General features: G+C 51.2%; 3 protein-coding genes across 3 annotated transcripts; 2 read left to right on the top strand and 1 right to left on the bottom strand.

Moving 5' to 3' along the window:
* Window positions 1-383: 383 nt before the first annotated feature.
* On the bottom strand, window positions 384-6,240 carry LOC105820549 (chromosome unknown open reading frame, human C19orf54). The gene is made up of 6 exons (XM_012657043.1): window positions 5,307-6,240; window positions 3,532-3,600; window positions 2,925-3,049; window positions 2,446-2,575; window positions 2,285-2,355; window positions 384-1,469 (listed from the first exon to the last, which is right to left on the bottom strand). The coding sequence occupies exons 1-6, from the start codon at window positions 5,621-5,623 to the stop codon at window positions 1,132-1,134; spliced, it is 1,050 nt and encodes a 349-aa protein (XP_012512497.1). The 5' UTR covers window positions 5,624-6,240; the 3' UTR covers window positions 384-1,131.
* Window positions 6,241-6,672: 432 nt separating this feature from the next.
* Window positions 6,673-17,476, top strand: SNRPA (small nuclear ribonucleoprotein polypeptide A). Its single transcript, XM_012657042.1, has 6 exons — window positions 6,673-7,315; window positions 10,155-10,327; window positions 13,019-13,198; window positions 14,763-14,936; window positions 15,703-15,791; window positions 17,097-17,476. Exons 1-6 carry the CDS (start codon window positions 7,243-7,245, stop codon window positions 17,254-17,256), a joined length of 849 nt encoding a protein of 282 aa, XP_012512496.1. The 5' UTR covers window positions 6,673-7,242; the 3' UTR covers window positions 17,257-17,476.
* A 4,233-nt stretch (window positions 17,477-21,709) lies between these two features.
* MIA (melanoma inhibitory activity) lies at window positions 21,710-23,442 on the top strand. Its single transcript, XM_012657041.1, has 5 exons — window positions 21,710-21,737; window positions 22,058-22,196; window positions 22,283-22,416; window positions 22,918-23,028; window positions 23,349-23,442. Exons 2-5 carry the CDS (start codon window positions 22,064-22,066, stop codon window positions 23,370-23,372), a joined length of 402 nt encoding a protein of 133 aa, XP_012512495.1. The 5' UTR covers window positions 21,710-21,737; window positions 22,058-22,063; the 3' UTR covers window positions 23,373-23,442.
* The last annotated feature ends 414 nt before the right edge of the window (window positions 23,443-23,856 follow it).

Here is a 23,856-nt window from a genome sequence, read left to right as displayed (position 1 = left end):
TAGACACTAACTCTCGGTTTAAATCCTGACTCTGGGCCCGGGGCAGGGGCTCACGCCTGTAATCCTAGCACTCTGGGAGGCCGAGGTGGAAGACTGCTTGAGCTCAGGAGTTTGAGACCTGGGTCTCTACTAAAAAAAAAAAAAAATAGAAAAAAAATTAGCTGGGCAATTGAAAATAGAAAAAATTAGCCAGGCGTGGTGGCACACACCTGTAGTCCCAGCTACTAGGGTGGCTGAGGCAGGAGGATCGCCTGAGTCCAGGAGTTTGAGGTTGCTGTGAGCTAGGCTGATGCCATGCAACTCTAGCCCGGGCAACAGAGCAAGACTCTGTCTCAAAAAAAAAAAAAAAAAAATTCCTGACTCTGTCACTTGCCAGCTGCATGACCTCAGGCCAGTGACTCCACTTCCCCAGGTCTCAGTCTTGCCATCTGTCAAATGTAGGGAATCTAGTTCCCTCTTAAAAGGCTGGAGGATCTGATGAGTTAACACAGGTAGAAGGGTTAGCATAGACAACTGCTCTCAGATGGGCTTTAAAAATCTAAGACACGAGGTTGGGGAGGGGTGCCTGGACAGGCTGAGGGTCCCTGAGGAGGTGATACCCGCCAAGACGGAGAAGTTAGAGAGTGATCTTCAGCAGAGGGCTGAGGGTGAGGCTGGTGGGGGGCACGACGCTCTAGGGCCCCGAAAGGCCAGCAATGCTGGCAGGCAGAGTGTGGAAGACCAGCCGGGGCTAAGGAGAGGTGAGCTGGGGCTGGGAGAGCTCAGGCCCTGTCCTGTGAGCAAACCGGGGGAGCAGCAGAGGGTCCAGGCAGGAGGTTCCTGCAGATGTCTAGTAAGGTGACCGTGGCTTAGAAGAGGGGGTCCCCAGGGAGAATGTGATGTGACACAGGTGGGGTGGACAAGTCGTGGGGTCTGAGTTGTCAGTCTCTCCTTGGAGAGAGGGATCAGTGGGTGCTCAGTGCTGGAGGGGATGGGCTTGGGGAGTTGAGACGATGCCCAGGCTTGAGACGGGGTGGACGGGGACCACCCTGATGAACAATCTCTGGGCTGGAGGCCCTCATGGGTCCCAACCTATGGCCTGTCGCACAGAGGGACAAGCTGGGGCACTCTTCAAATGGTGACGGAGCCAGGCTAGTGGCTGGAGCCCCGTGGTCCGAGCAGCAGGGCCTGGCCACAGAGGCCAGCCCGCACCCCGCCAGTGGGCACCACGTACGTCTGACCATTGGAGGCCCGTGAGGGCGAGAAGTCTGTCAGCTGCAGGTTGCTATCCCGGACTTGGTCGTAGTCCCACAGCTGGTAGTGCCAACTCTTGCCCTGCTTGGAAAGAAGGTAGACAGCTCCCGGGGAGCCTTCCTCTGGCAGGGATGGTGGCTGGCAAGGCAGGCCGGGCACTGGGTGGAACAGGCCTGGCAACTCGGGGTCCTCAGCGTAGCCGAGGCTCGGCACAGCCTGCACACCCAGCAGGACCCCTGGGGGAGAGAAGGAGGGGGTGAGTGGCAGGTGCCTGAGCCATGACTACGTGCTGGGGCCACTGCACCCCACCCCTCCCAGTCCTCTGGGGGCCGGGGGGTGGGGGGCTTCCTCTATCCCCAAGTTACAGAGAAGTCAGCAGCAGCCAGTGAGCCAGTGAGCACACGGCTGGGCTGGGATGTGGACCCAGGGAATCTGGCTCCAGAGCTGCAGGCATTTTAAGTCCTGCCTCCTCTGGCCCGTTGGCACAGGGAAGGCAGAGAGCCAGCATTAGATGGAGCATATGCTGTCACCGGGTCATCTCCAGCTGTCTAGGGAACAGAGGCTCCGAGAGCCTTCAAGGACACACAGAAAAGCCTCCACCCAGGCCTCCTGACATGCACAAACCTGGCTTCCTTCAGGCAGGAGGAATGATGACAATGCCGATAATGCTTATGGAGACACGTCACATGCCGAGCACTGTTCTGAGAGTTCTGCATGCTCTGCCTATAAGGCAGCCCTGTGAGGTGGGTACTATTGTCACCCTTGATTTCCAGACAGGGAAATGGAAGCCCAAAGAGGTGAGGAAACTTGCCCAGAGCCACAAAGCCTGGAAGTGGCTGGGCTGGGCCTGGAGCCCAGACCGTCTGATCCTAAAGTCTGTGCTCTGAGCTTCTGTCCATGCAAACACCTGAGGTACCTGCTTTCTGCCAGGTTCTGTGCTAAGAACCCTGTGGGGACGAGGATGGCTCAGCTCTCGTCCCTGGCTTGAGTGCACAGCCTGGCTGGGGAGACCCAGAGTGATGGGTACAGGGACAAAGGAAAAAGGACCCACCTGCGCTCACTGCCCAGTGGGCCTTGTGTCCCTTCCTCCGACATGGCTCGTGGTTGAAGTCCTCATCGTAGCTGGTGCCGGTGTTAAGGCCAAAACTGTGGCATGGCCCTGGGCCCACCCTTTGCCATCCCTGCCCTACTCCCTACTGGGCTCTGGGATACGGGATGAGCAAGGGATGTCCAGTGACAAGGTGCTGCAGGACAAGGTCTCTGTTGGGACCACCCAGGCCACCGCAGAGCAGCTTGGTCTGGCAGCCCAGCACCTCCTGGGCCAGCCTGCCCATGTCGGCCACTGCAGAGTGACAGCACACTCAGAGGGTTTGCTCTGTGCCTGACACTATGCCACGGGCTCGCCAGGCAGGGATCAACGCCTCCAACCCTCACTGTGACCAGCTCGGTACAAAGAGGGTCAGCTGCTTGTCCATGGCCATAGTGAGGAGGCGGTAGAACTGGATTTGGAACCTATGTAGCTGGCTCGAGTCTACCTGATAACCACTCTGCTCTACTGGGCAGGGAGAAGGGCCTGAAGAATGGAATGAGAGCCCCTCACTCGCCTGCCAGCACCCCACCTGGCCTCTCTGGCCCCCCTAGTGAAGGGCTAACAGAGCATCTGGCATGAGCCCCTTCCCCACCCAACTCACCGGAGAACATCTCTCCCTGGGCCGTGTAGCCTCGCTCCAGGGCCACCTGCACCAGTCTCTCCAGGGGGATGCCGCTGGGGGGCAACAGGAGAGTGCCTGCCATCCACAAGGCCACCAGCCCACACCTGGGGACAGACAGGCCCAGTCCCTCAACCCTTAAGTCATGGGCCCGCCCTGGCCCTGGAAGCTGGAGTAGGGGAACAGACTTGCTACCCTGGGCGAGTTCTCCTCCCCTCTCCCAGGCCAGGTGGGGAGCCCAGACTCCCACTCGTGGGAGAGGACTACCAAGGCCCGAGTCCAGGGCTGCAGGGCTGGTGGAAGGGTGGGGAGAGGTCACCTGAGCTTCCTGGGAGTAGGTGCCAGGGGGAAGTTAGAAAGATGGGCCAGGTTCATTTGTTCACTCGCTTGCTCATTAGTTCCAACTGTTTACCACGCCTGCACCCAGGCCCCTGATGTGGGAAGTTCTCCTTTTCCCTCCCACCCCTCCTCCCTAGGCTGTCTGTGATGCACCCACTCCCCGCGTCCTCCCAGGTCCGTCCTCAGGAAGCCCAGCAAAGGTAGAGCAAGGGCTGCCAATGGGGTGGGAGTCCCACATGAGGGCACATACTGAGGGCCTTCTTGGATGAGGGATGGCAGGTCAGCACAGAAGAGGATCCACTGCAGGTCACTTCGGAACCTGAAGAAAAGCCACAGTTGGGTCACGAGGGAACTAGCTCCAAGAGTCCCCCCTTAATCTCTGGCTGGGAGAAGGGTGTCCAGGTGAAGGGAACACAGGCCTGGCTGTCCTGAGGCCAGAGGGCTGCTCCTGGCTCAGTCACTGACTTCTCCTCCACGAGCCTCAGTTTCCTCATCTGGCCAATGCGGATCATCTTTCTGCCTGCCTGCTCCCTGCTCCTTCTCTGTTATTGAAGGGTGAAGAACAGGCAGATGTGCAGACTTTGCAACTGGGAGCCAGAAAAGCTTATTTCAGGAAATTTCTCAAATGAATATCTCTATACCCAAACTCTACCTGTGATCTTTTCTTTTCTCAACTCTGTTTCTCAGGCTGTTAAACAGGGTAAAGATCTCTTAATTCAGTCTTGAGTAAAACCAGGTATTAATAACATGCTTACAGCCTAAGAGATCACCTTGATAATAAATCTTTGCACCCTGGGGAGGCCACCCAGACAGTTTTGGTGATTCCAATCCCCCAGGTCTCAGGAGGGATCGTGCTTTTATTCCTATTCCAAGGCTAGACAGGGGGCAAGGCTGAGGGGATGACCCAGAGCTCCTGGTCCCCAGCTTGGGGCACCCTCCTGACGAAAGGAGATGATACCACAGAACTGTGGGTAAAAACACAGAGCCCTGCTTCCAGAGTTCAAATTAGATTCTTCCTTTCCTTTTCACTGTGGCTAAGTATTTCATCTTTATGAGCCTCAGTTTTCTCACAGGGAAAATAAGACAATAATAACTCCTACCTCATGGAGTTGCTGAAAGGATTCAATAAACTAATACTTAAAAACACAACAGTGCCTGACATAGGCTAGGCATGCAATAACGGTGGCTCTTATTTGCATTAAATTTGCCTTATCTTGGTTGGAGCATTTAGGGCAGATTATAAATGCGTCTGGAGAGTGTAGAGTTTCATTGTGAGTCTGGGCACCTCACTGCTCCCTTTTCCCTTCAGCCAGGCAATCATTAAACCGTGTCCCCACGGCCCCAGCAGGGGTCTAGAACCCTCCTCTCCTCTCCTCTCCTGCTTGGGTCCCTGGGTGCTCCAGCTTCCTCTCTGGGTCTGTGGACTCCCATCTCATGACTGCCACTTCCTATAGGTAGCCTCCCTCCCTGTGCAAAGCCCTTCCATGGCTCCCCAGTGCCCTGAGGACAGCCCCACTGCCTTCACATGGCCCAGCACGTCCTGTGTGAGCTGGTTCGTGCCCACCTTTGCAGCCCCATCTTTGCCACTTCCTCATGTTAAGGAAACATTTGCAGTTCCTCGAATAGAACATGTCCTCATTTCACTCCGGGCCTCTGCACAAGGTGTTTACTCTTATCACATATCCCTTGTCTGACTTGCTCAACAGCACTCAGGGTTCCCCTTCCCCAGGAAGCCCCCCAGCCTGGTGAGATACCTCCCTGGGCTCTGTCACATCAGTCCTGACCTCTTGGCTGTCACTGTCTGGTGGGGTGGACAGTCTGCTTCTCCCACTGGACTAGGCACTTGTGGGGGCAGCTCTCATTGCTGGAGGCATACCACCACTCAAGGGGGCCAGGTAGGGGACTGAACCAGTCAGCCTGTTTGACCTTGAGGAAACAAGAAACTCCAAGAGATGACTTGAGTGATCTGGGGAGAGGTGACTGGGTGAGCCCCTGGGTGGGTGGGGTGGGGCATGGAGACCCTACCGGTCTTTGTGCAGCTTCAGGAGCCTCTTCACATCTTCTTTGCCCTTGGGGACTGGGCCAGCCTTCTCCAAAGCCTCCTTCAGGAGCTGGCTCTTCTCCAGGCCGAAGACATGAGGGGGAGCTGCCCCCTTGGCAGGGGGTGGAGGCAGCGGTGGAGGTGGTGGAGGAGTAGGGGCCTGGAGACTCCAGGGAGGGGGTGGAAAAGCTGGGTCTGGAGGACTTGGGGGTAGGAGAGGAGGTGGAATGATGGGGGCTTGGGGTGCAGGGGCTCCTGGAGGAGGGATTGCTGGTTTTAGGGGAGAGCACGGAGAAGTCATTTTGGGGTCTACAGGAGGAACTGAATGAAGGGTTGAGAATGGGAGAGGCAAGGATCCTTCAAAAGGGGTTGGTCTCAGAAATACAGATTTTAAAGGTTTTAGAGCTGAGCTCCAGAATTTGGGGGCTAAGCACTGGGTCTGAAAGAACCAGGGCTAAAATTTTAAACCATGGATGCAGGGAATGGGGCTGACTCAATTCATGTAGGATCTGACGGTTAGTTAACAGGGTGGTATCGGCCTGGGGCAGGTTGGGGTGCGTTGGGAGGTTTAGGGAGGGAAATTTAGTAGGACTTACTAGAAGTTAACTCATTATCTGGGGCTAGATTTGGGAACTCATGGGCCAATTACTGGATATGAAGATCTGGAGTGAGGGACCTAAAGGGTGAGACTTAGGGGCCCATGGCTAAAGATTTAGGGAATTCAGGTCTTGTACCCCCTCACATCCCAGGCCCGAGTTTGGAACCTTTGAGCTGACCTTTGAGTCAGAGGTCAAGAGGTCAAAAATGACACCCGGCAGGGAAAATGGCCTAGTTGTGGAGAAGGTCCTGGAATCACAGAACAACAGGATAAGTCTGTTGGTTGGAGAAGACTCTGAGATCCGAGGCTGGAAGGAGCCGCGACAAGCGCTAGAAAAGAAAGGAGTCAGGAAATTAGACGCGCCTCCCAGTCCCGCAAAATGGCGGCCCCCACACACCACTTTCCCATGTCACGTGGTAGCACTCGCAACACATGCCCGCCCCTTGGCGATTACGTGACAGAAAATGCTAGCCGGTGGGGAAGAGGTGTGGCTTCCAAAGTACTGCCTCCGGAAGAGACGGCAGGGCGACCCGCGTCCCGATTGGCAAGAAACTCGAGACCGTCACTGATTGGTCCGTAGGGCCGAGAGCGGCTGCAGGAGCGGGGCTTGCAGGCGGTGGGGCGGGTTTTTCTGCCTAGGCGGGAGCCCAAGTGTCGTTTTGATTGGCCAGATCTGAACCCAGGGACGAGACTTATTCCGATTGGTCAAGCTATTCATTTTCCACGCAGGGATTGGCTTGCAGAAAAGCAAAGGCGGGGCTAGGCGAGAAAGCTTTGTGGTCTGTTCTCCAGAAGGAAGCAGGAGCGCTTGCGTGAACTGCAGCGCTGTTGGTTAGTGACCTCGGGTGTAGGCGACCATCGGCACAGGGCGGTGGGTGCGCTTGACGTCCGGGCCTTCCCGCGCCTCGTCTGGGGAAACTTGCTGCGCGAGGCCAGGGCGCCAAAACTCGTCCCACCGTCCCTAACTGGCTTTTACATCCGGGTTTCCTCTCCCCCCCTCCCCCCACTTTGGGCGTGTGGGCCAATGGGAGTCGCCATTTAGGATGCTCCACCTTCTGGGTTGCGTAGAGCATCCTGGGGCTCGTAGTAAACCTCTCGAGATTTCCCTCGGCACGCGCGCGGGGGAAGAGGGGCCTTACGCACGCTTTGTTGCCCGAGCGGTGCCTCCGTTCTCTCCCCCGCGGTCCCGTCTTACCTGCCTTCCTCTTGGAGGGGAGATCTTTGAGCAGCCCTTTAAGCCAGGTTGGGACAAAGGATTTGGAGAAACCTAGGGCTAAAGTCACCTTTTTCCTTTTTTAAGCCCTACCTCGGCACTTCGCTCCATGGCGGTTCCTGAGACCCGCCCCAACCACACTATTTATATCAACAACCTCAATGAGAAGATCAAGAAGGATGGTGAGTGCTTGGGATAGTCTAGACTCTAGGCTTTCCCGCACGAGCTGGCCCCTCTTCCACCCGCAGCATCTGCCTCACTTTCTCAGTCTTTTCTTCCAGCCAGATTGTTCTAGTTAATCCATTGGCCTTTGCACATGCTGCTTCCTCTGTCTTCAACATTCCCCTAATTCATCTTACACTCTGCACTTTAACTTGGTCACTGTTGCTCATCTTTCAAGGTTTCCGCTCACGGTACCCTCTCCTCCAGGAAGCCTTCCCCATCCCCTCTTCCCTCAAGTGGCTGCCCCTGGCTAACGATAGGCGTGGGCATTCCTCAGCAAGCCCTGATCTCTGCGCTCTCAGGGGTCTCTCTCTCTCTCTCCACCCAGTGGCCATGTGAGGTCTGTGAGGGACTGGGGCTTTCTTGGTCATTGGCGTTCTCAGTGATCAGCCCACAATGAAAACGTACGATAATAATAATGACTAACACTCTGTACCATGGGCTGATTTATGCACTTTTATATAAATCTCGATTACATTTAATTCTCACAAAAAGCCTGTGGGAAGAAGGTATTGTAATTCCCACTTCTCAGGAAATTGAGACTCAAGGTGATGTGACTTGCCCAAGGTCACATAGCAAGGAAAGTGGTTGATGCCACCAGTATGGAATTCTGCTTAAGAACTGAATTCTTGAAATCTTAAAGACTCTTCCATTTCTTGAGTAAATTAACACCTTTGTTGAACCTCATTTTCTGTATCTGAAAACTGGACAAAATCCTAATACCTTCTTTGCATGGATCTTGTGGGGGGAATTAAATTATGGAAACCTCTATGCTTTTTATGGTACCTGCCATTTAGTAAGGGCTAGATAAATATTAGCTTTTATTATCACCTCAAGAAAATTGTCAGGAGAACTAAAAGAGCTTGCCGGGATTAAGTTTGTAGTTACCAGTAAAGTTGCTGTTGAGGAAAACAGAACCAAGAATGTAAATTTTACATATGATTTTAGAGTGTAGTGCCTGTCCAGTACTGGGCAGTGCTAGGGACACACTGGTGACTGAGAACCCTGGTTCTGCAGGACAGTGACAGCCCTGAGTAGTCAGGGCCATGATGGGGGAAGCACAGGCAGAGTGATCAGGGCTGGGATTGGGAACTTAGAAAGACAGGGATTCATTCAGCTTCATGGAAAAGAAGACATTTTGGAAAGCTATGTAGAGGAAGCAGTGTGTACATTACAGTGAGGGTGAAGAGGGTCCGTAACTTGGGTTAAGTTACGTGCAAATGTTTAGGATCAAAAGACCCTGGGGCATTCTGGACATTATAAGGGTTTTCTGTGGCTGAGGCCTAGTGGCTTGTGAATCTTGGGGAAGCTTCCAGTGAGTAGTGGCTTGTGGCCATGAGGCATTGGACTTCATCCTGGGGATGCTGGGGAGCCATGCTGCGCCCCTGTCCTGATCGCATCCCTTCTGGACATTTTCCCAGCTGTGGAGGGTGAACTCGAGTGGGCAAGAGGGGAGGCCGGAGAGTAGGGAGAGGCCCGGAGTCCAGTGAAATGACTGAGGTCTGAACAAGGTTTGTGGGGATGGAGCATGGGGAGAAAAACCTGAAATGTCACCACGAGGAGAATTTTTGGCTAATTGCTTCAAAACACCCTTGACCTGAGTCCCCACCCCCACGTACACCATATATACATTACACCTTTTCTTCTTTCCTCTTCTAGTATCTCTTTCACCAAGCAGCTTCGGCTTTGGCTCAGCTCTCTTTGCATAAGATATTGGTACTCTTTTCAGGTCTGGGTGGTGAGAGGGGTCCTTTGTTTAGCTTGAATCCCACTTGCTATCAAGTGAGACAGTTTGCTGGTGATTCAGATGGACTTGTGTCGTTGGTCCCAGCTCTGCCATGCCCTTCCCAGCACCCTCAGGATACTCGCCCTGGGCAGTGAGGAGTCCTCTGTGAACCTGTTTCCATCGTAGTAAAATCGGGACAGTCATAGTTGCCACCTCATGGAGTCCTTATGAGGATTTAGCGAAGTTATTTCCATAAAGCACTTGATGGTGTGGCGTGTTCAGTTGTAAGTGTTTGTGGAGACGTTTATGTGCTGGAGTCTGTGCTAGGCGTGGGGTGCTGCAGTAAACAAATGGGAAGGAGAGAGAGAAGTAAACATAATCATGTCAGGAGGTGGAAAATGCCATGAAGGAAAAGCAAGTAGGGTAAGGGGATGGGGGGGAGTGTGACAGGGGGGGACATTTAGATGTGGTTGTTAGAGAAGGCCTTTCTGAAGTGGTAACAGTTGTGCTGAGACCTGGGTGATAAGAAGGCAGTTAACATCAGCGGAGGGTGTTCCAGGTAGAGGGAGCAGCCAGTGCAAAGGCCCTGGGGCAGGAGTGGTGTGTTGGGCCTGAGAGAGGGCTGGGAGGCCAGTGTGGCTGGAGACTCTAGAGTGCAGTGGAGTGTGGGCAGAGATGAGGTTGGGGAAGTCTGCCAAGGTCACATTACACAGGCCTGTGTCAAGGTGCTGGCGGCAATGAAAAGAGGCACTTACTGGTGTTTACTATGTGCCAGGTGCCGTTCTGAGCCCTTTGCACATATGTACTTGTGATCTTCATATGGCAACTCTGTGGGGTAGGTACTATTACCATCCTCATCTTACAGAAGAGTACACTTGGCAACTTGAATAGTTCTTGGCTGCTTGTTATTGTTAGGTCTTGAGAGGTTACTGACCCGCAGCATTCTGGGTACTCTGTCAATTGGCTGATGGTCTCTCTCTGGGCTGCACTTCCTCTGAAATGGGGTGTTCGAGCCCCAGGACATGATGCCAAGACCCCTGGTCACCTGTGAGTCTTTTCTTCCTCCCCTGCAGAGCTGAAGAAGTCCCTGTATGCCATCTTCTCTCAGTTTGGCCAGATCCTGGATATCCTGGTGTCACGGAGCCTGAAGATGAGGGGCCAGGCTTTTGTCATCTTCAAGGAGGTCAGCAGTGCCACCAATGCCCTACGCTCCATGCAGGGTTTCCCCTTTTACGACAAGCCCATGGTGAGCATTGAGGGTATGGAGGTTGTGTATGTGTGCAAAATGCTATAAGAGACCGGGTGGGCCTGGCTTAGAGGAGTGGGGTTTAGGATCCAGTCACCAAAGTAGGCCTGGACCAGGCTCCCAGGTGGGAGGGGTTGGGCCAGGGGCCGGGTGCAGATGTTCAAGAGGCCAAGGGGACTATAGTCTGTAGGAGATGAGGAGTGGCTTAAAGTCCTCACCCTGATGTAGAATTCCTGGCGTATCACTGGCCGGTATCTTTGGCTCTTTATGTGGTTCTTCTCCCTTACTCCCCCAGGCAGTTTTTGAGCTTAACCTGATTAGAATATACCTCCCTGACCGAACTCCCTTGGGGAGGTGACAGCAAGTCTCAGTGTGTGCAGGTCCCAGGCAGGTCACTTCCACATGGAGGCAGATCATGTAGGAGGCAGTGGGCCCCAGGGACAGTGGGCCACCTGTCGCCTCCACCTGGAGAGGACAGAGTGTTGACTCCAGCCTGCTGTCACCTCTGGGTATGTAAACCTAGGGTTGCCGCATCTTCCGGTTGACTTTCTGGGGCATCTTAGGAATTGGCTTTTAGGTATGATGACCATAAGTCTTTCTCTGTTGTCCCTATCCCTTGCTTTTCCCCCCAAATCACTGCTTGGACCACATCATGTACTCAGATATGTCTGAATTTTGTCAGGAAGTCCTGTTGACTACCTTCAAAACGTACCAACCAGCTGCCTCCTTCTCACTCCTTCCCTGCTGCTGACCTGGTCCAGCCACCACCCTCGTTAGGACATGGCTTCTGCCTGCTCGCTGGTCTCCCTGCTTCGACCCCTGCTCCCCACAGGCTGTCTTCCATACTGCAGCCACCGCGCTCCTGCGAGACATGAGTGAGAGCTTATCTACCGTGCTCACAGCACTGCATGGCTCCCTCAGGAATAGACTAAGTCCTCACCAGGGTCCCCTGTTGTCTCTGTGACTTCACCTCCTCCCTCCCCTCTTATCCATATTAGCTTCCTTGCTGTTTATCGAATGTGCTATGCAGGCCTTAGCTCTTTGCTAGAAGGCTCTTTCTCTGGATGTCCCCATGGCTTGCTTCCTCCCTTTCTGTCTCTGTACAGATGTCACCCCAGTGAGGCCTTTCCCAGCCACCCTGTCTGAAATTTTCACTTCTTTTCAACACTTCACATCCCCTTCTCTACTCATTTTTTTTTTTTTTTTGAGACAGAGTCTTACTCTGTTGCCTGTAGTAGAGTGCCGTGGTGTCAGCCTAGCTCACAGCAACCTCAAACTCCTCGGCTCAAGCAATCCTCCTGCCTCAGCCTCCCGAGTAGCTGGGACTACAGACATGCGCCACCATGCCCAGCTAATTTTTTCTATATAGATTTTTAGTTATCCAAATAATTTCTTTATATTTTTAGTAGAGATGGGGTCTCGCTCTTGCTCAGGCTGGTCTTGAACTCCTGACCTTGAGCGATCCTCCCGCCTCGGCCTCCCAGAGTGCTAGGATTACAGGCATGAGCCACCGCGCCTGGCCTTCTACGCATTCTTAAATCTTCTTTAACGTACCTTCTCCCACTGCATAAGCGTCACGAGGACAGGGACTTTTGTTTGTTTTACTCACTACCACATTCCCAGAGCCTAGAATGAGGCCTGGCATTAGTAGGTTTTCTGTAAACAGCTGAGTGAGATGTAGCCTGGAATCCCGAACTGTGTCCTTGTGTGACTGGAAATCCGCTTGCACGGTGCTCCTACCCTAGCATTGTCCCTTTAGACTTGACACTTGATGTTTAGGGCTGTCCCAAACTCCCTTAAAAAGATGAACAGTCAGCCAGGCATGGTGGCTCACAACTATGATCCCAGTGCTTTGGGGGACCGAGGTGGATCATTTGAGGCCAGGAGTTTAAGAGGCTGGTGCCTGGCCAACATAGTGAGACCCGATCTCTACAAAAAATATTTTAAGAAATTAGCGGGGCCGGGTGTGGTGGCTTATGCCTGTAATCCTAGCATTCTGGGAGGCTGAGGAGGGAGGATCGCTCAAGGTCAGGAGTTCATGACTAGCCTGAGCAAGAGTGAGACCCTGTCTCTATTAAAAATAGAAAGAAATTAGCTGGACAACTAAAAATAGATAGAAAAAATTAGTTGGGCATGGTGGCGCATGCCTGTAGTCCCAGCTACTCGGGAGGCTGAGGCAGAAGGATTGCTTGAGCCCAGGAGTTTGAGGTTGCTGTGAGCTCGGCTGACACCATGGCACTCTAGCCCGGGCAACTGAGCAAGACTCTGTCGCAAAAAAAAAAAAATTAGCTAAACGTGATGGCCTGTGCCTATAGTCCCAGCTACTCAGGAGGCTGAGGCAGGAGGATCGCTTGAGCCCAGGAGTTCAAGGCTGCAGGGAGCTATAGTTGCACTACTGCACTCCAGTCTGGGCAAAAGAGCAAGACCCTATCTCAAAAACAAAAAACCCAACAGCCTATCTACTGAGTGCTCACTATGTGTCAGGTACTCTCCAAGCTCTTTAACTCAATTTAGTCCTCAACAGTAGTCCTCCCAAGTGGGAAATACCATAATCCTCATTTTACAGATGGGGACGTTGAGACCAAGTGATTTCTGCATTTCTCAGCAAGCTCCTGGTAAGGTCTGGTTTTCAACCCAGGCAGTTTGGCTCTGAAGTTCACTCTCTTAACCCTTTTGCTCTCTTTTTGGTAGCGCATCCAGTATGCCAAGACTGACTCGGATATCATTGCCAAGATGAAGGGCACCTTCGTGGAACGGGACCGCAAGCGGGAGAAGAGGAAGCCCAAGAGCCAGGAGACCCCGGCTGCCAAGAAGGCTGTGCAGGGTGGGGCAGCTGCCCCTGTGGTCGGGGCCGTCCAGGGGCCTGTCCCGGTAAGCCAGGGCCCAGAGACCACCCCTCTTACCACCAGGCCTTCCTCGGCCATGTGGCCTGGCTTGGGGGCTTGGGGATTCAGACTCCTTTCCATTTCCGTCCTTTTTCTCTTTTGGGTGGGTTGAGCACCTGGATGATGGTATTCCCCTTGAAGTACCTGTTCCTGTCTGCCTGTTTCTCTGGGGCTTTGTTTTTCCATGTCTGTCTCTTGGTTTCTCTCTTTCTCTCTTTTTTTCTTTTTTTGGCCGTCTAAGTCAATGGCTATGTAGAAAACCCAGGAGAATTTACTTAACCAACTGTTAGGATTAGTAAGTAAATTTAGTTTAGAAAGGTCGCTGGATTTAAGGTCAATATGGAAAAAATCAACTTTATTTCTGTATACTAGTAACAAACAAGTAGACGTCACATTGAAAAATAGCACCGAGGAATAAATCCAACAAAAAGTGTGCAAAACTGCTATACTGCAACTGCAGAATGTTGCTGGGAGAAATCAGAGGCCTCAGCAATGGATGGGGAAGACGATATTGTTAAGAGGTCAGTTGTGTCCAAATTATTCCAAGATCCAACAGGAATTTTGGTAGCCACTGACTGGCTGTTTCGTTTCTAAATGTCTGGAAGGGCAAGGCTGCGGCAGACGAGAAGAATAAAGTTGGGGACCTGCACAATCGGGTGGAGACGTGTTTTAAAGCTCCAGCAATCGGAGTGTTGTGCTGTTGGCATAAGGGTGGGAAGATGGACCAAGGGGGCAGGATGAAGAGTCTAGAAACAGCTGCACGTATAGCGTTACTTGATGTGTGATCAAGGCACTGCTGGAGTTCGGTCTAGAAAGGATTTTTTCCCCTATTTATGATGCTGGGCAGTTGGAAACCTGTAAGGGAAAAATTAGTCCTATCTCATACTGTATACAAAAACTAACTTGAGGTGAATCACAGACCTGAATGGGACAGCTAACACAGGAAAGGTTCTAGGAAAAAAAAAAACAGGAAAAAGTCTTCGTGACCTTGGTGAGGGCAAAAAGTGGAAACATCTTGTTTCCCAAACAGTATACAGAAAGTGCTAACTAAGCACAAAAGGAAAGATGAATGGGCTGGACCCACTCCTTTGGTCCTGAGCCTGCACGTCTCTCCAGCTCTTGTGAGTCTCGTGGCTCTCTGACTGGGTCACGCTGTATTCAATGCCACTCACGCTTTCTCTGGAGTCGGTGAGGGTGTCTGGGCTTCTGTCTGGTGTCCCCATTGTTCCTGCCGCTCTCTTGCACCCAGCTTTCCGTCCACTTTCCCCTCTTCAGATTGTGGTTCCGGCCCCGTCTGTGCTGCCTGCCATTGGGCTGTCTTCCTTCCTTCGCTGCCTCCCGTTTTCCTTCTGCACCTGCCCTGCCCGTCCCTTTCCATCTCTGCCCTCCAGTCTTGCTTTTTTCTCCCTAGATCTCTGAGTCTCTTTTTTTGATTTTCAGTTTTTTCCTTCAAGTTTCCTCTAATGGCCTCTTCTCTGCCTCCTGGCTACACCATAATCACGCCCTCTCCTACCTGCAGCACGTCAGGCCTGCTTTCCCTCTCTCCACAGGGCATGCCTCCGATGACCCAGGCACCCCGTATCATGCACCACATGCCGGGCCAGCCGCCTTACATGCCGCCCCCTGGCATGATCCCGCCGCCAGGCCTCGCACCTGGCCAGATGCCACCAGGGGCCATGCCTCCGCAGCAGCTTATGCCTGGGCAGATGCCACCTGCCCAGCCTGTAAGTGTCTAGTCCCCCACTGTCTCACATACATAGTGGGTACAGGACTAAGGTCGGGAGCAGTAGCCTTACGCCTATGATGTTAGCAGTTTGGGAGGCCAAGGTGGGAGGATTATTTGAGGTCAGGAGTTTGAGACCAGCCTGAGCAGCATAGCGAGACCGCATCTCTACAAAAAATAAAAAAATTAGCTGGGCAAAATGGCGCGTGCCTGTAGTTCCAGCTCCTCGGAAGGCTGAGAGGCAGGATTGCTTGAGCCCAGGAGTTTGAGGTTGCAGTGAGCTCTGATGACGCTAGCCAGTTGGGGGGCTGTTTTAGATTGGGTGGTCGGGGCAGGCTCCCCTGGGGTGGTTTTGGAGCAGAGCTCCCTGAATGATGAGGCTTTACCAATGGGCTTGGGTCCTGGGACAGAGAGAATGTCATGTCTGTTTGGAGGATCTGGAAGGTTAGGGTGGGCTGGAGCCAGGTGGACACCACCTAAATTCATACCTTGAACAACTACCGAGCGCCTGCTTATGCACCAGGCCCTATTCTGCGCTCTAGCTATACAGCAGTGACCAAAACAGGAAAGTCTCTGCTGTCTCGTGGCCCACAGTCTGTAGGGGCAAAGGTGTGGGGGGGTAGACAGGCAACAGCATATGGTGTGTCAGGTGGGGGTGCTAGAATGCATTTAAGCAGGGCGAGGGATGGGGAGCAGGGGCAGCGCTAGGGATTCCCCCACTACACTCAGGGCCCCCATGCTCATGGGCTCCCCTCCCTCCCCGGCAGCTTTCCGAGAATCCACCAAATCACATCTTGTTCCTCACCAACCTGCCAGAGGAGACCAACGAGCTCATGCTGTCCATGCTTTTCAACCAGTAAGTGGGGCCTGTGGCTGGGTGCTGGCTGGAGAGAGCGCCACGGGAATGGGCCTTAGAATTCTGCTGGTGGGGCCTTGAGCAGCTCAGTCTTTGCAGAAAGGCCAGTGACTGAAGCTGTGGGAGCAGAAGGCTGAGGCTGGGCCTGTATCCTTTGAGGGTTGCAGTGGGGGTGAGGTTGGAGAGGTCACTGTGGCCAGGGCATGCTAGCCTTTGTCAGCCTTTTTTTGGAGGGGGTGGGAGGAGTCCAGGCTTTAAGCCTCGTATTCCCACTTTCTGAAATGGAGAAATGCAGTGCAAGGTGTATGTGACATTGAGTCATCACTGAACATGAGCTAGACTGGCAAAAATCAGCGTGCTCAAAAACAGCAAGTATGAACCCTCGTGCCCAGTTGATAGAACTGTTCACTGTTGAGTGAAGTTAGGGGTGTGGGTGTGGGTTTGGGTTTGGTTGCCTGGTGGTTCTGCTTCTGATTGTATATCCTATAGCGATTTGGGACACGCATCTTAAAGGGCTATAAATGGAGTATTCATCACAGTGTTTGTGGTGGGGAGTTGGAGGCAGTCCCGGAGAAGGGTTGGCTCAAATGCAGAGGCTCACTGTGGTGTACAGTGCACCAGTTAGAAGGAATAGAAGGAACAACGTGGATGATTCTTTATAATAGTGCCGAGAGGAAATTTTGAATAACTGAATAAAATAGAAAAATAAGACCACTTATATAGCCTATCCACAAAACAATGCATGTTTTATAAGAATAGCAATGGAAAAAAGATATCCAGTAGACATGGTTGCCTAATGGAGAAGGTAGTAAGGAATGAGAAGAGGGAAATTAGAGAAATGAATGTCATAAAAATGAAGGTAATGGTTATTTCTTGAGTAGGGGGTGGGTTCTGATTGGAGAAGGATGCAGCGGGGCTGCAGTGTACTGTTTATTGATTTAGGTTGTGGTTGCATGTGTGTTAAAATTTTTCCTTAAAGCCAGCACAGTGGAGCGTGCCTGTAGTCCCAACTACTTGGGAGGTTGAGGCGGGAGGATCATTTGAGCCTAAGAGTTCAAGTCCAGCCTGGACAACATAGCAAGACACCGTCTCTAAAAAAATTTCATTAAATAGTATGTTTACATTACGGTTTTTCAACTTAGCTCTATATATTAATACATCGGGGGCAGATAATTCTTTGTTATGGAGGACCGTCCCGTGCATTGTAGGATGTTTAGCACCATGCCTGGCCTCAATACACTATATACCAAAATGTTAGGGGGAAATGCTATCTGGGTCCCTGAGGTCTATTATTCCTTCTTTCAGGTTCCCTGGCTTCAAGGAGGTCCGTCTGGTTCCCGGGCGGCACGATATCGCCTTTGTGGAGTTTGACAATGAGGTGCAGGCAGGGGCAGCTCGAGATGCCCTGCAGGGCTTTAAGATCACCCAGAACAACGCCATGAAGATCTCATTTGCCAAGAAATAGCACCTTTTCCCCATGCCTGCCCCTGCCCCCATTCTGGGGCCACCCCTTTCCCCCTTGGCTCAGCCCCCTGAAGGTAAGTCCCCCTTTGGGGGCCTTCTCAGAGCCGTGTGTGAGTGAGTGGTCGCCACACAGCATTGTACCCAGAGTCTGTCCCCAGACATTGCACCTGGCGCTGTTAGGCTGGAATTAAAGTGGTTTTTTGAGGTTTGGTTTTTCACAACCATTTGTCTGTCTTATTTTCTTGCCCTCTGCCCTCATGGTTCCCTTCCCTTTGCATCAGCATATCCTGGGTTTTTGGACTTCTTGGCATTTTGGAGTTTGGGAAAACAAAGGATGCTATAGTAATAATTGTCCAAACTTAAGTTACATTTACTGCTTTGGCAATTTTCTATATTGTCTCAAGCGGCATTCAGGGCGGGAAATGGAAACCCAGAGCTGCATGTACAGTTAGGCAGGGTGTGTATTGCACAAGGATGCCACGTTTAAGGGCACACCATTCACTTGGTTTATTTCAGCAATTTCTAACAGGTGACAGGAGTGTTAAGGAAGAGGTATTTCTTTACCTTTTTCTGATCTGCACAAAGGTGCCATCTGTCATAGCAACAGTTCCACAGAAACCACTGCAGGTGCTTAGGCAGAAAGGGATTTAATATAGGGAACTTGGTGTGCCTGAAATCACTGGAAGAGTGGTAGGAACGGCAGTGTAGGTTTGAGACTTCAAATTTGCAGCCCATGATTGAGCTCCAATCTAGAGTTTGGGATGATGCCACTGTTGCTTCTGGGAGTACCCAAACTGACTTGGTCACACGGGAGGTTCTGACCAGATGCTGGTACGCGGTGTGACCACCTCAAACACAGCTGATCTGCCTTGGTGGTCAGCTGCCAGCCAGGAGCCTTGGGCAGGTTCCTGACCCAGATTCCCCTGTAGTGTCTTAGCTGCAAGGGATGCTTGCGAGAGAGGTGGCTGCTCTGGAGAATGATGCTTGGCATGTGGATCTCTATTTGAAGCAGTTTGGAGGTGAGACCTAAGTTATCATCCTCCACTACTTCATCATTCTGACCTTGAGCAAGTGACTGGTCTCCAGGCCTCAGTTTTCTCCTCCTCAATATGGAAATGAAAACTGAGGGGGAAGCACTGCAGAGCATGGCCAGCAAAGTCCAGAGCTGAAGTGATCCTTGGGCTAAGCCCCAAATGACCTGGAGCAGTCTACCACATGAAGATCTGAAAGAAATGGAAAGATCTGGGGGTGGGAGAGAGCTCGGTGTTTGAGGGAAGGGAAGACTCCCAAGGGGTTCCATTTGTACTGTGTTCAATAGAACTGTGCTCCTCAGTGCCTCTGTGTGGCTGGAACACAGAGGGAGAGAGGGATACGATGTGGGCTAGGGCAGTTGCTGTGGCTGCCTTGTGGATCATATATGAAATTTTGGATGTGGTAGGCAGCCACTAAGAAGGCTCCTAATAATCAACACCTGGCATTCACAGTCTTGTGACGTCTCCTTTCCTTGAGTGTGAACTGGGTCTAGTGACCTACTTCAAATGAATGCAGCAAAAATGATGGGATGTTACTTCCAAAATAAGATTACAAAATTAGCCAGGCATGACGGTGCACTCCTGTAGTCCCAGCTGCTTGGGAGGCAGAGGCAGGAGGATCTGATCCTGCCACTGCACTCAAGCCTGGGTGACACAGCAAGACTGTGTCTGTTAAAAAAAAGAAAAGATTACAAAGACTGCCTCCATTTTACTTGCTTTTGGGGAAACCACCTGCTATGTGAGCTGTCTGGAGAGATGCATGTGGCAAGGAACTGAGGGAAGTCAACAGCCAATGAGGATAGAGGCTCTCAGTCCAGTTTCCACAGGCAACTGAATCCTTCCAACAGCTGGCTGAGAACTTGGAAGTGGATCCTCCCCTAGTCCAGCCTTCAGATGAAACTGCAGCCCAGGCTGACAGGTTGATTGTAGCCTTACAGGAAACCTTGCACTGGAGGCACACAGCTAAGCCATGCCCAAATTTCTGACGCACACAAACAGTGATAATAAATGTTGGTTTTAAGCTACTATGTTCTAGAGTAGTTAATTATGCAGCAATAGATAAATGCATTGGACTTTGGGAAATGAAGGCACTTCTACCATTTTGTGGCTTCATCAATATGATGATTGATTGTGTTCTCCTTTCTAAATATCCTAGTACTTCACACACTCTCATAAACCTGATCTGTGTTCACTGGTTGTCTTCCCCACCAGAGGCTGTCAGTTTTCCTTGCTCAATGACTCTCAAGGGCCTGGATCAGGGCCTAGTATAAACTGGTCTAATCAGGTAAAATCCAGATTAAACCAGCCCAAACCGGCTGTGAATGACTGGAACCAGTCCAAACCAACCATGAGATAGAACCAGTCTAAATCGGCCATGACTGAGCCGATTCAGTTGAAACTGATCCAAACTGGTCAAATCCAGTTGAAACTGGTTGAGACCAGCTGAAGCCAGTTTTAACTGGTCTAAACCAGTCGGAGCTGGCCGACACCAGCCATTATTGGCTGAGATTGGTCCAAACTGGTCCAATCTGGTCAAATCCATATTAAAACAGCCAAACCAGCCAGGAACGGCTGGAACCAGTCTAAATCAGCCATGCTGGCCCAATTCAGTCAAAGCTGATCTAAACTGATCAAATCCAGTTAAAACTGGTCAATACCAACTGAAAACAATCTTAACCAGTCTAAACCAGCCAGATCTGGCCCAAGCCAGCCATGACCGGCTAAGATTGGTCCAAACTGGTCTAATTTGGTTAAATTCGGATGAAACCAGCTATGATTGGCCAAGACCAGTCAAAACGGGACATTACTGGCTGGAACAGGTTGAAATTGGTCTAAACCAGTCTAAACAGGTTGAAAACAGTCCAAACTGGTGAAAACCAGTAATTTAAAAAGTGTTTTAAAGTGGGAAAGTTCAGACATGCATATAAAAGAAGAAAAAATAGTATCTGAATTCCCAGAAGCTCTTACCAGCTTCACCTGTTTTTAGCTTGTGGCCAAATTGAGTTTAAAGCAGGATTCCGCTCACTTTCTGCCCTTCTCAAATTATTTTGAAGCAAATCTCAGAAATCTCAAATCTCTATTAGCTTACTATCAGTTAATAGTTAAGTCCTGATGGTTCTCATCTCATGATGGTTCGACTTAACAATTTTTTAACTTTACGATGAGCTAGTTTGGGATATTAGATGCATTTAGCGATGTTAAGTTATATCAACTTATGATGAGTTTGTTGAGATGTAGCCCTATCAAAAATCAAGGAGCATCTGTGTCTCTTTAAAAGATAACAACCACAAGGCCATGATCACACCTAAGAAAAATAACAGTTTTGGTCCAGGCACGATGGCTCACCCCTGTATTCCTACCACTTTGGGAGGCTGAGGCTGGAGGACTGCTTAAGGCCAGGAGTTTGAGACCAGCCTGAGCAAAATAGCAAGGCTCCGTGTCTACAAAAAATAGAAAAAAAAATTAGCTGGGCGTGGTGGTGTGCATTTGTACTGCCAGCTACTTGAGAGACTGAAGCAGGAGGATCACCTGAGCCCAGGAGTTTGCGGTTGCAGTGAGCTATGATCAAACTACTGCACTCTAGCATGGGCAACAGGCTCAGACCCTGTCTCGAAAATATCAAAAGAGGAAAAAAAACCCGTTTTGAAACATCACTAGATATCTGGTTAGTGTTCAGATTTTCAATACTTTCATATGTATACCTCTATACACTGATTCCGAAGCCAAGTAAGATACGTATGTCGTGACTGGTGATATGCTTCTTAAGTCTTTTCAAATCTCGGCCACCCCTCCGTCTCATTTTTTTCCTTATCTGGCAGTTTATTGTCTTAAGATATTTATGGTCTGGATTTTATTGGTTGCATCCTTGTGAGGTCACTTCACATGCTCCTTTACTCACGTGCCCTGCAAATCTGCTGGATATATTTAAGCCTTACACGAGCCCTGTGACGTGGGGTAGCATAAAGATGGGGTGGGAGGGCCTAAGACAAGTCTTAGCCCCTCCACTTACAGCTGTATAGCCTTAGAGGGGTTCCTTAACTCTCTACATTTCCATTTTCATGTAAAATGGGGTTACAGTAGCCCTTCCTGAGGGGCTACAGAGTATCCATTTGAGTTCAAATAAAAGCGTACTTTTATTTGAGAATGCACTTTAACTTTTGGCAGTTGTTATCATCCCCATTTTACATATAAGGACGGTGAGGCTCTGAGAAGAGAAATAGCCTAGCCCAGGTCATCAGCCAGGAAGCGGCTGGTGAGGAGTAGTGAGCATCATGGGACGTTGCCTAGTGCGAGGCCCAACACACAATATTCACTCAGTACTTGGAGCTGAGGCTGTTCCTGCTAATCAATGGGCTGCCTTGTTCTGCCTCTCAGCACAGGAAATTCCAAGGTGGTTTTCCATACAGGCTCCTCTGGTTCTGTCCCTAGAGGGGACGGTAGAGGACCCCAGGTAGCTAAGCGGACTCAAGTGAAGATGGAATTGAATCTCTCAACCTGCCTGTCTGGGCCTCTCTGATTGTTGAGGGGGGCTGTCTCTTGGAGTGGCCTGGGCTGCTCTGGGCCTTATCTGGGTATTTCCTTGGGCTGGCAGTCCTCACCCTGTCTTTGAAATGGTTCTGGCTGGGTAGCAGCCTCTAGGTGGGTGAAATTTGGGACGGGTTTAGGGCGGAGACAGGACTGAGAACACAAGTTTCCTTGTGCTGCTGGAGGGGGTGGGGCAGAAGGAAATTGGAGTCCCCATTCTCTCCTTGGTCACTCTCTTGCTCATAGTCCACGATGGCGATGGCTTGGTCCCCAGTGTTGCTTGGTGTCATCGTCTTGCTGTCTGCCTTCCCAGGGCCTTGTGATGGAGGCCACCCCATGCCCAAGCTGGCTGACCGGAAGCTGTGTGCTGATGAGGAATGCAGCCGTAAGAGTGGGGAGGGGAGAACTGGGGGCTTGGATTGTTGGCCCGTGTGTGTGGGGTGCTGTCATTCCCTTCTATTCCTTCCCCAGACCCCATCTCTATGGCGGTGGCCCTTCAGGACTACGTGGCCCCCGACTGCCGTTTCCTGACCATACACAGGGGCCAAGTTGTGTATGTCTTCTCCAAGCTGAAGGGCCGAGGGCGGCTCTTCTGGGGAGGCAGCGTGAGTCTTGGGAGAGCAAAAGAGGGAAGGGAACTGGGCTGGAGTGGGAGTAAACTCATTTTCCACATGAAGGGAAAATTTGAGGGGGAGAAATGAGATAGAGATGTTGGCAGGGGGGATATTGTGACCTATTTTGTTTTCACTTTGGTTAGCAATTTTAGGGTACCTACTGTGGCGCCAAGTTCTGTTCTAGACTCTGAAGATATAATAGAACAATGAACAATCCCTTTTATTCTAATAGAGGGAAACAAGTAATAAGCAAGCCATCAAAAATATCAGCAAATATGTGCTGCTGTGAGAATTAATATAGAGCGCCTGGGTGGCTACTTTATATCAGGTGGTCAGGAAGGGTCTTTGAGCAGGGGATATTTAAACTGAGATTCGGATAACAAGGATGGAGGCACCCATATGGAGATCAGGGAGAAGAGACAGTGCAAAGGCTTTCAGCAGGAATGAGCTTGCCACCTTTCCAGACCCTGGCTTTTAACTCCTTTTCCCCAGGTTCAGGGAGATTACTATGGAGATGTGGCTGCCCGCCTGGGCTATTTCCCCAGTAGCATTGTCCGAGAGGACCAGACCCTGAAACCTGGCAAGATCGATTTGAAGACAGATGTGAGTGTCATGAGATCCGGCAAGAATTTGGAGGGAGGATCCTTGGGTTGTGATAATGGGCAAAGATGCTCCTACCCTTGGCTTTCTAGGTGTGTGGACGGGCAAAATTCTTTCCCTACCTCAATTTTATTACTACCTGTAAAATGGGTCCAGTTTGGAGGTGCGAAGATTAAAGGGCTCCAGGCTAATTTGCATAGATAGCACTTGTGTGGCCAAACCTAGCCCCTGCGGCTACAGCCTTTGCTAAATAAAACCCACTAGATCCTTTGTGGTGTAACCGCTGGTTTTTTTCTCCACTGTTTTCCCTTTCTCTTTTTCAGAAATGGGATTTCTACTGCCAGTGAGCTAAGCCTACCGCTGTCCCTGCCGTTTTCCCTCCCTGGCTTTATGCAAATACATCAACCGAGTGCAAACTGCCCGTGGCTTGTGGTCTTTTCGCGCTGGGAGGGTGGGGAATGTACAAAGGAAATAACAGGTTCCTGAATCGAGCCAATCAACCCACTGAATGAGGTAACGTCAATGGTTGCTAGGCAGAGTGTCACTGGTAAAAGCCCTTCGCTCCAAGCCGGGTACCGGAGGTACAGGAGACGGGCTCCTAAGCTTAGATCTCACACAAAAGCAAAGGAGAACCTAAACAGTACAACCGGGGGATTGTCCCTCCCGTTGGTCTAGAGACTACACTACAATGAGTATGAGCCAATCGGACCATGAAGAGGACACACATCGCAGAGCAAAGGTTTCCTCGAAAGATTATCTGCAAAGGGAGGTGGGAAGTAACCTGTGCGTATTCCCTCCCCACCGCCTCCCCATTTTCCTCCTTCCTGCTTT

Source organism: Propithecus coquereli, unplaced genomic scaffold (assembly GCF_000956105.1).
Source record: "Propithecus coquereli isolate 6110/MARCELLA unplaced genomic scaffold, Pcoq_1.0 Scaffold53, whole genome shotgun sequence".
Lineage (NCBI taxonomy): Eukaryota > Metazoa > Chordata > Mammalia > Primates > Indriidae > Propithecus > Propithecus coquereli.
This window is presented reverse-complemented; position numbering and strand designations above follow the sequence as displayed.

Bases quoted from the DNA above. Each gene is read 5' to 3' on its own strand.
- LOC105820549 (XM_012657043.1), bottom strand. From the start codon at position 5,623: ATGACTTCTCCGTGCTCTCCCCTAAAACCAGCAATCCCTCCTCCAGGA. The intron at 3,050-3,531 runs GTATGTGCCCTC...GTCTGTCCCCAG, and splicing joins CTCATCCAAGAAGGCCCTCA to GTGTGGGCTGGTGGCCTTGT. The intron at 2,356-2,445 runs GTATCCCAGAGC...CACCGGCACCAG, and splicing joins GGACATCCCTTGCTCATCCC to CTACGATGAGGACTTCAACC.
- SNRPA (XM_012657042.1), top strand. From the start codon at position 7,243: ATGGCGGTTCCTGAGACCCGCCCCAACCACACTATTTATATCAACAAC. The intron at 14,937-15,702 runs GTAAGTGTCTAG...CCTCCCCGGCAG, and splicing joins AGATGCCACCTGCCCAGCCT to CTTTCCGAGAATCCACCAAA. The intron at 15,792-17,096 runs GTAAGTGGGGCC...TCCTTCTTTCAG, and splicing joins CTGTCCATGCTTTTCAACCA to GTTCCCTGGCTTCAAGGAGG.
- MIA (XM_012657041.1), top strand. From the start codon at position 22,064: ATGGCGATGGCTTGGTCCCCAGTGTTGCTTGGTGTCATCGTCTTGCTG. The intron at 22,417-22,917 runs GTGAGTCTTGGG...CCTTTTCCCCAG, and splicing joins GGCTCTTCTGGGGAGGCAGC to GTTCAGGGAGATTACTATGG. The intron at 23,029-23,348 runs GTGAGTGTCATG...TCTCTTTTTCAG, and splicing joins AGATCGATTTGAAGACAGAT to AAATGGGATTTCTACTGCCA.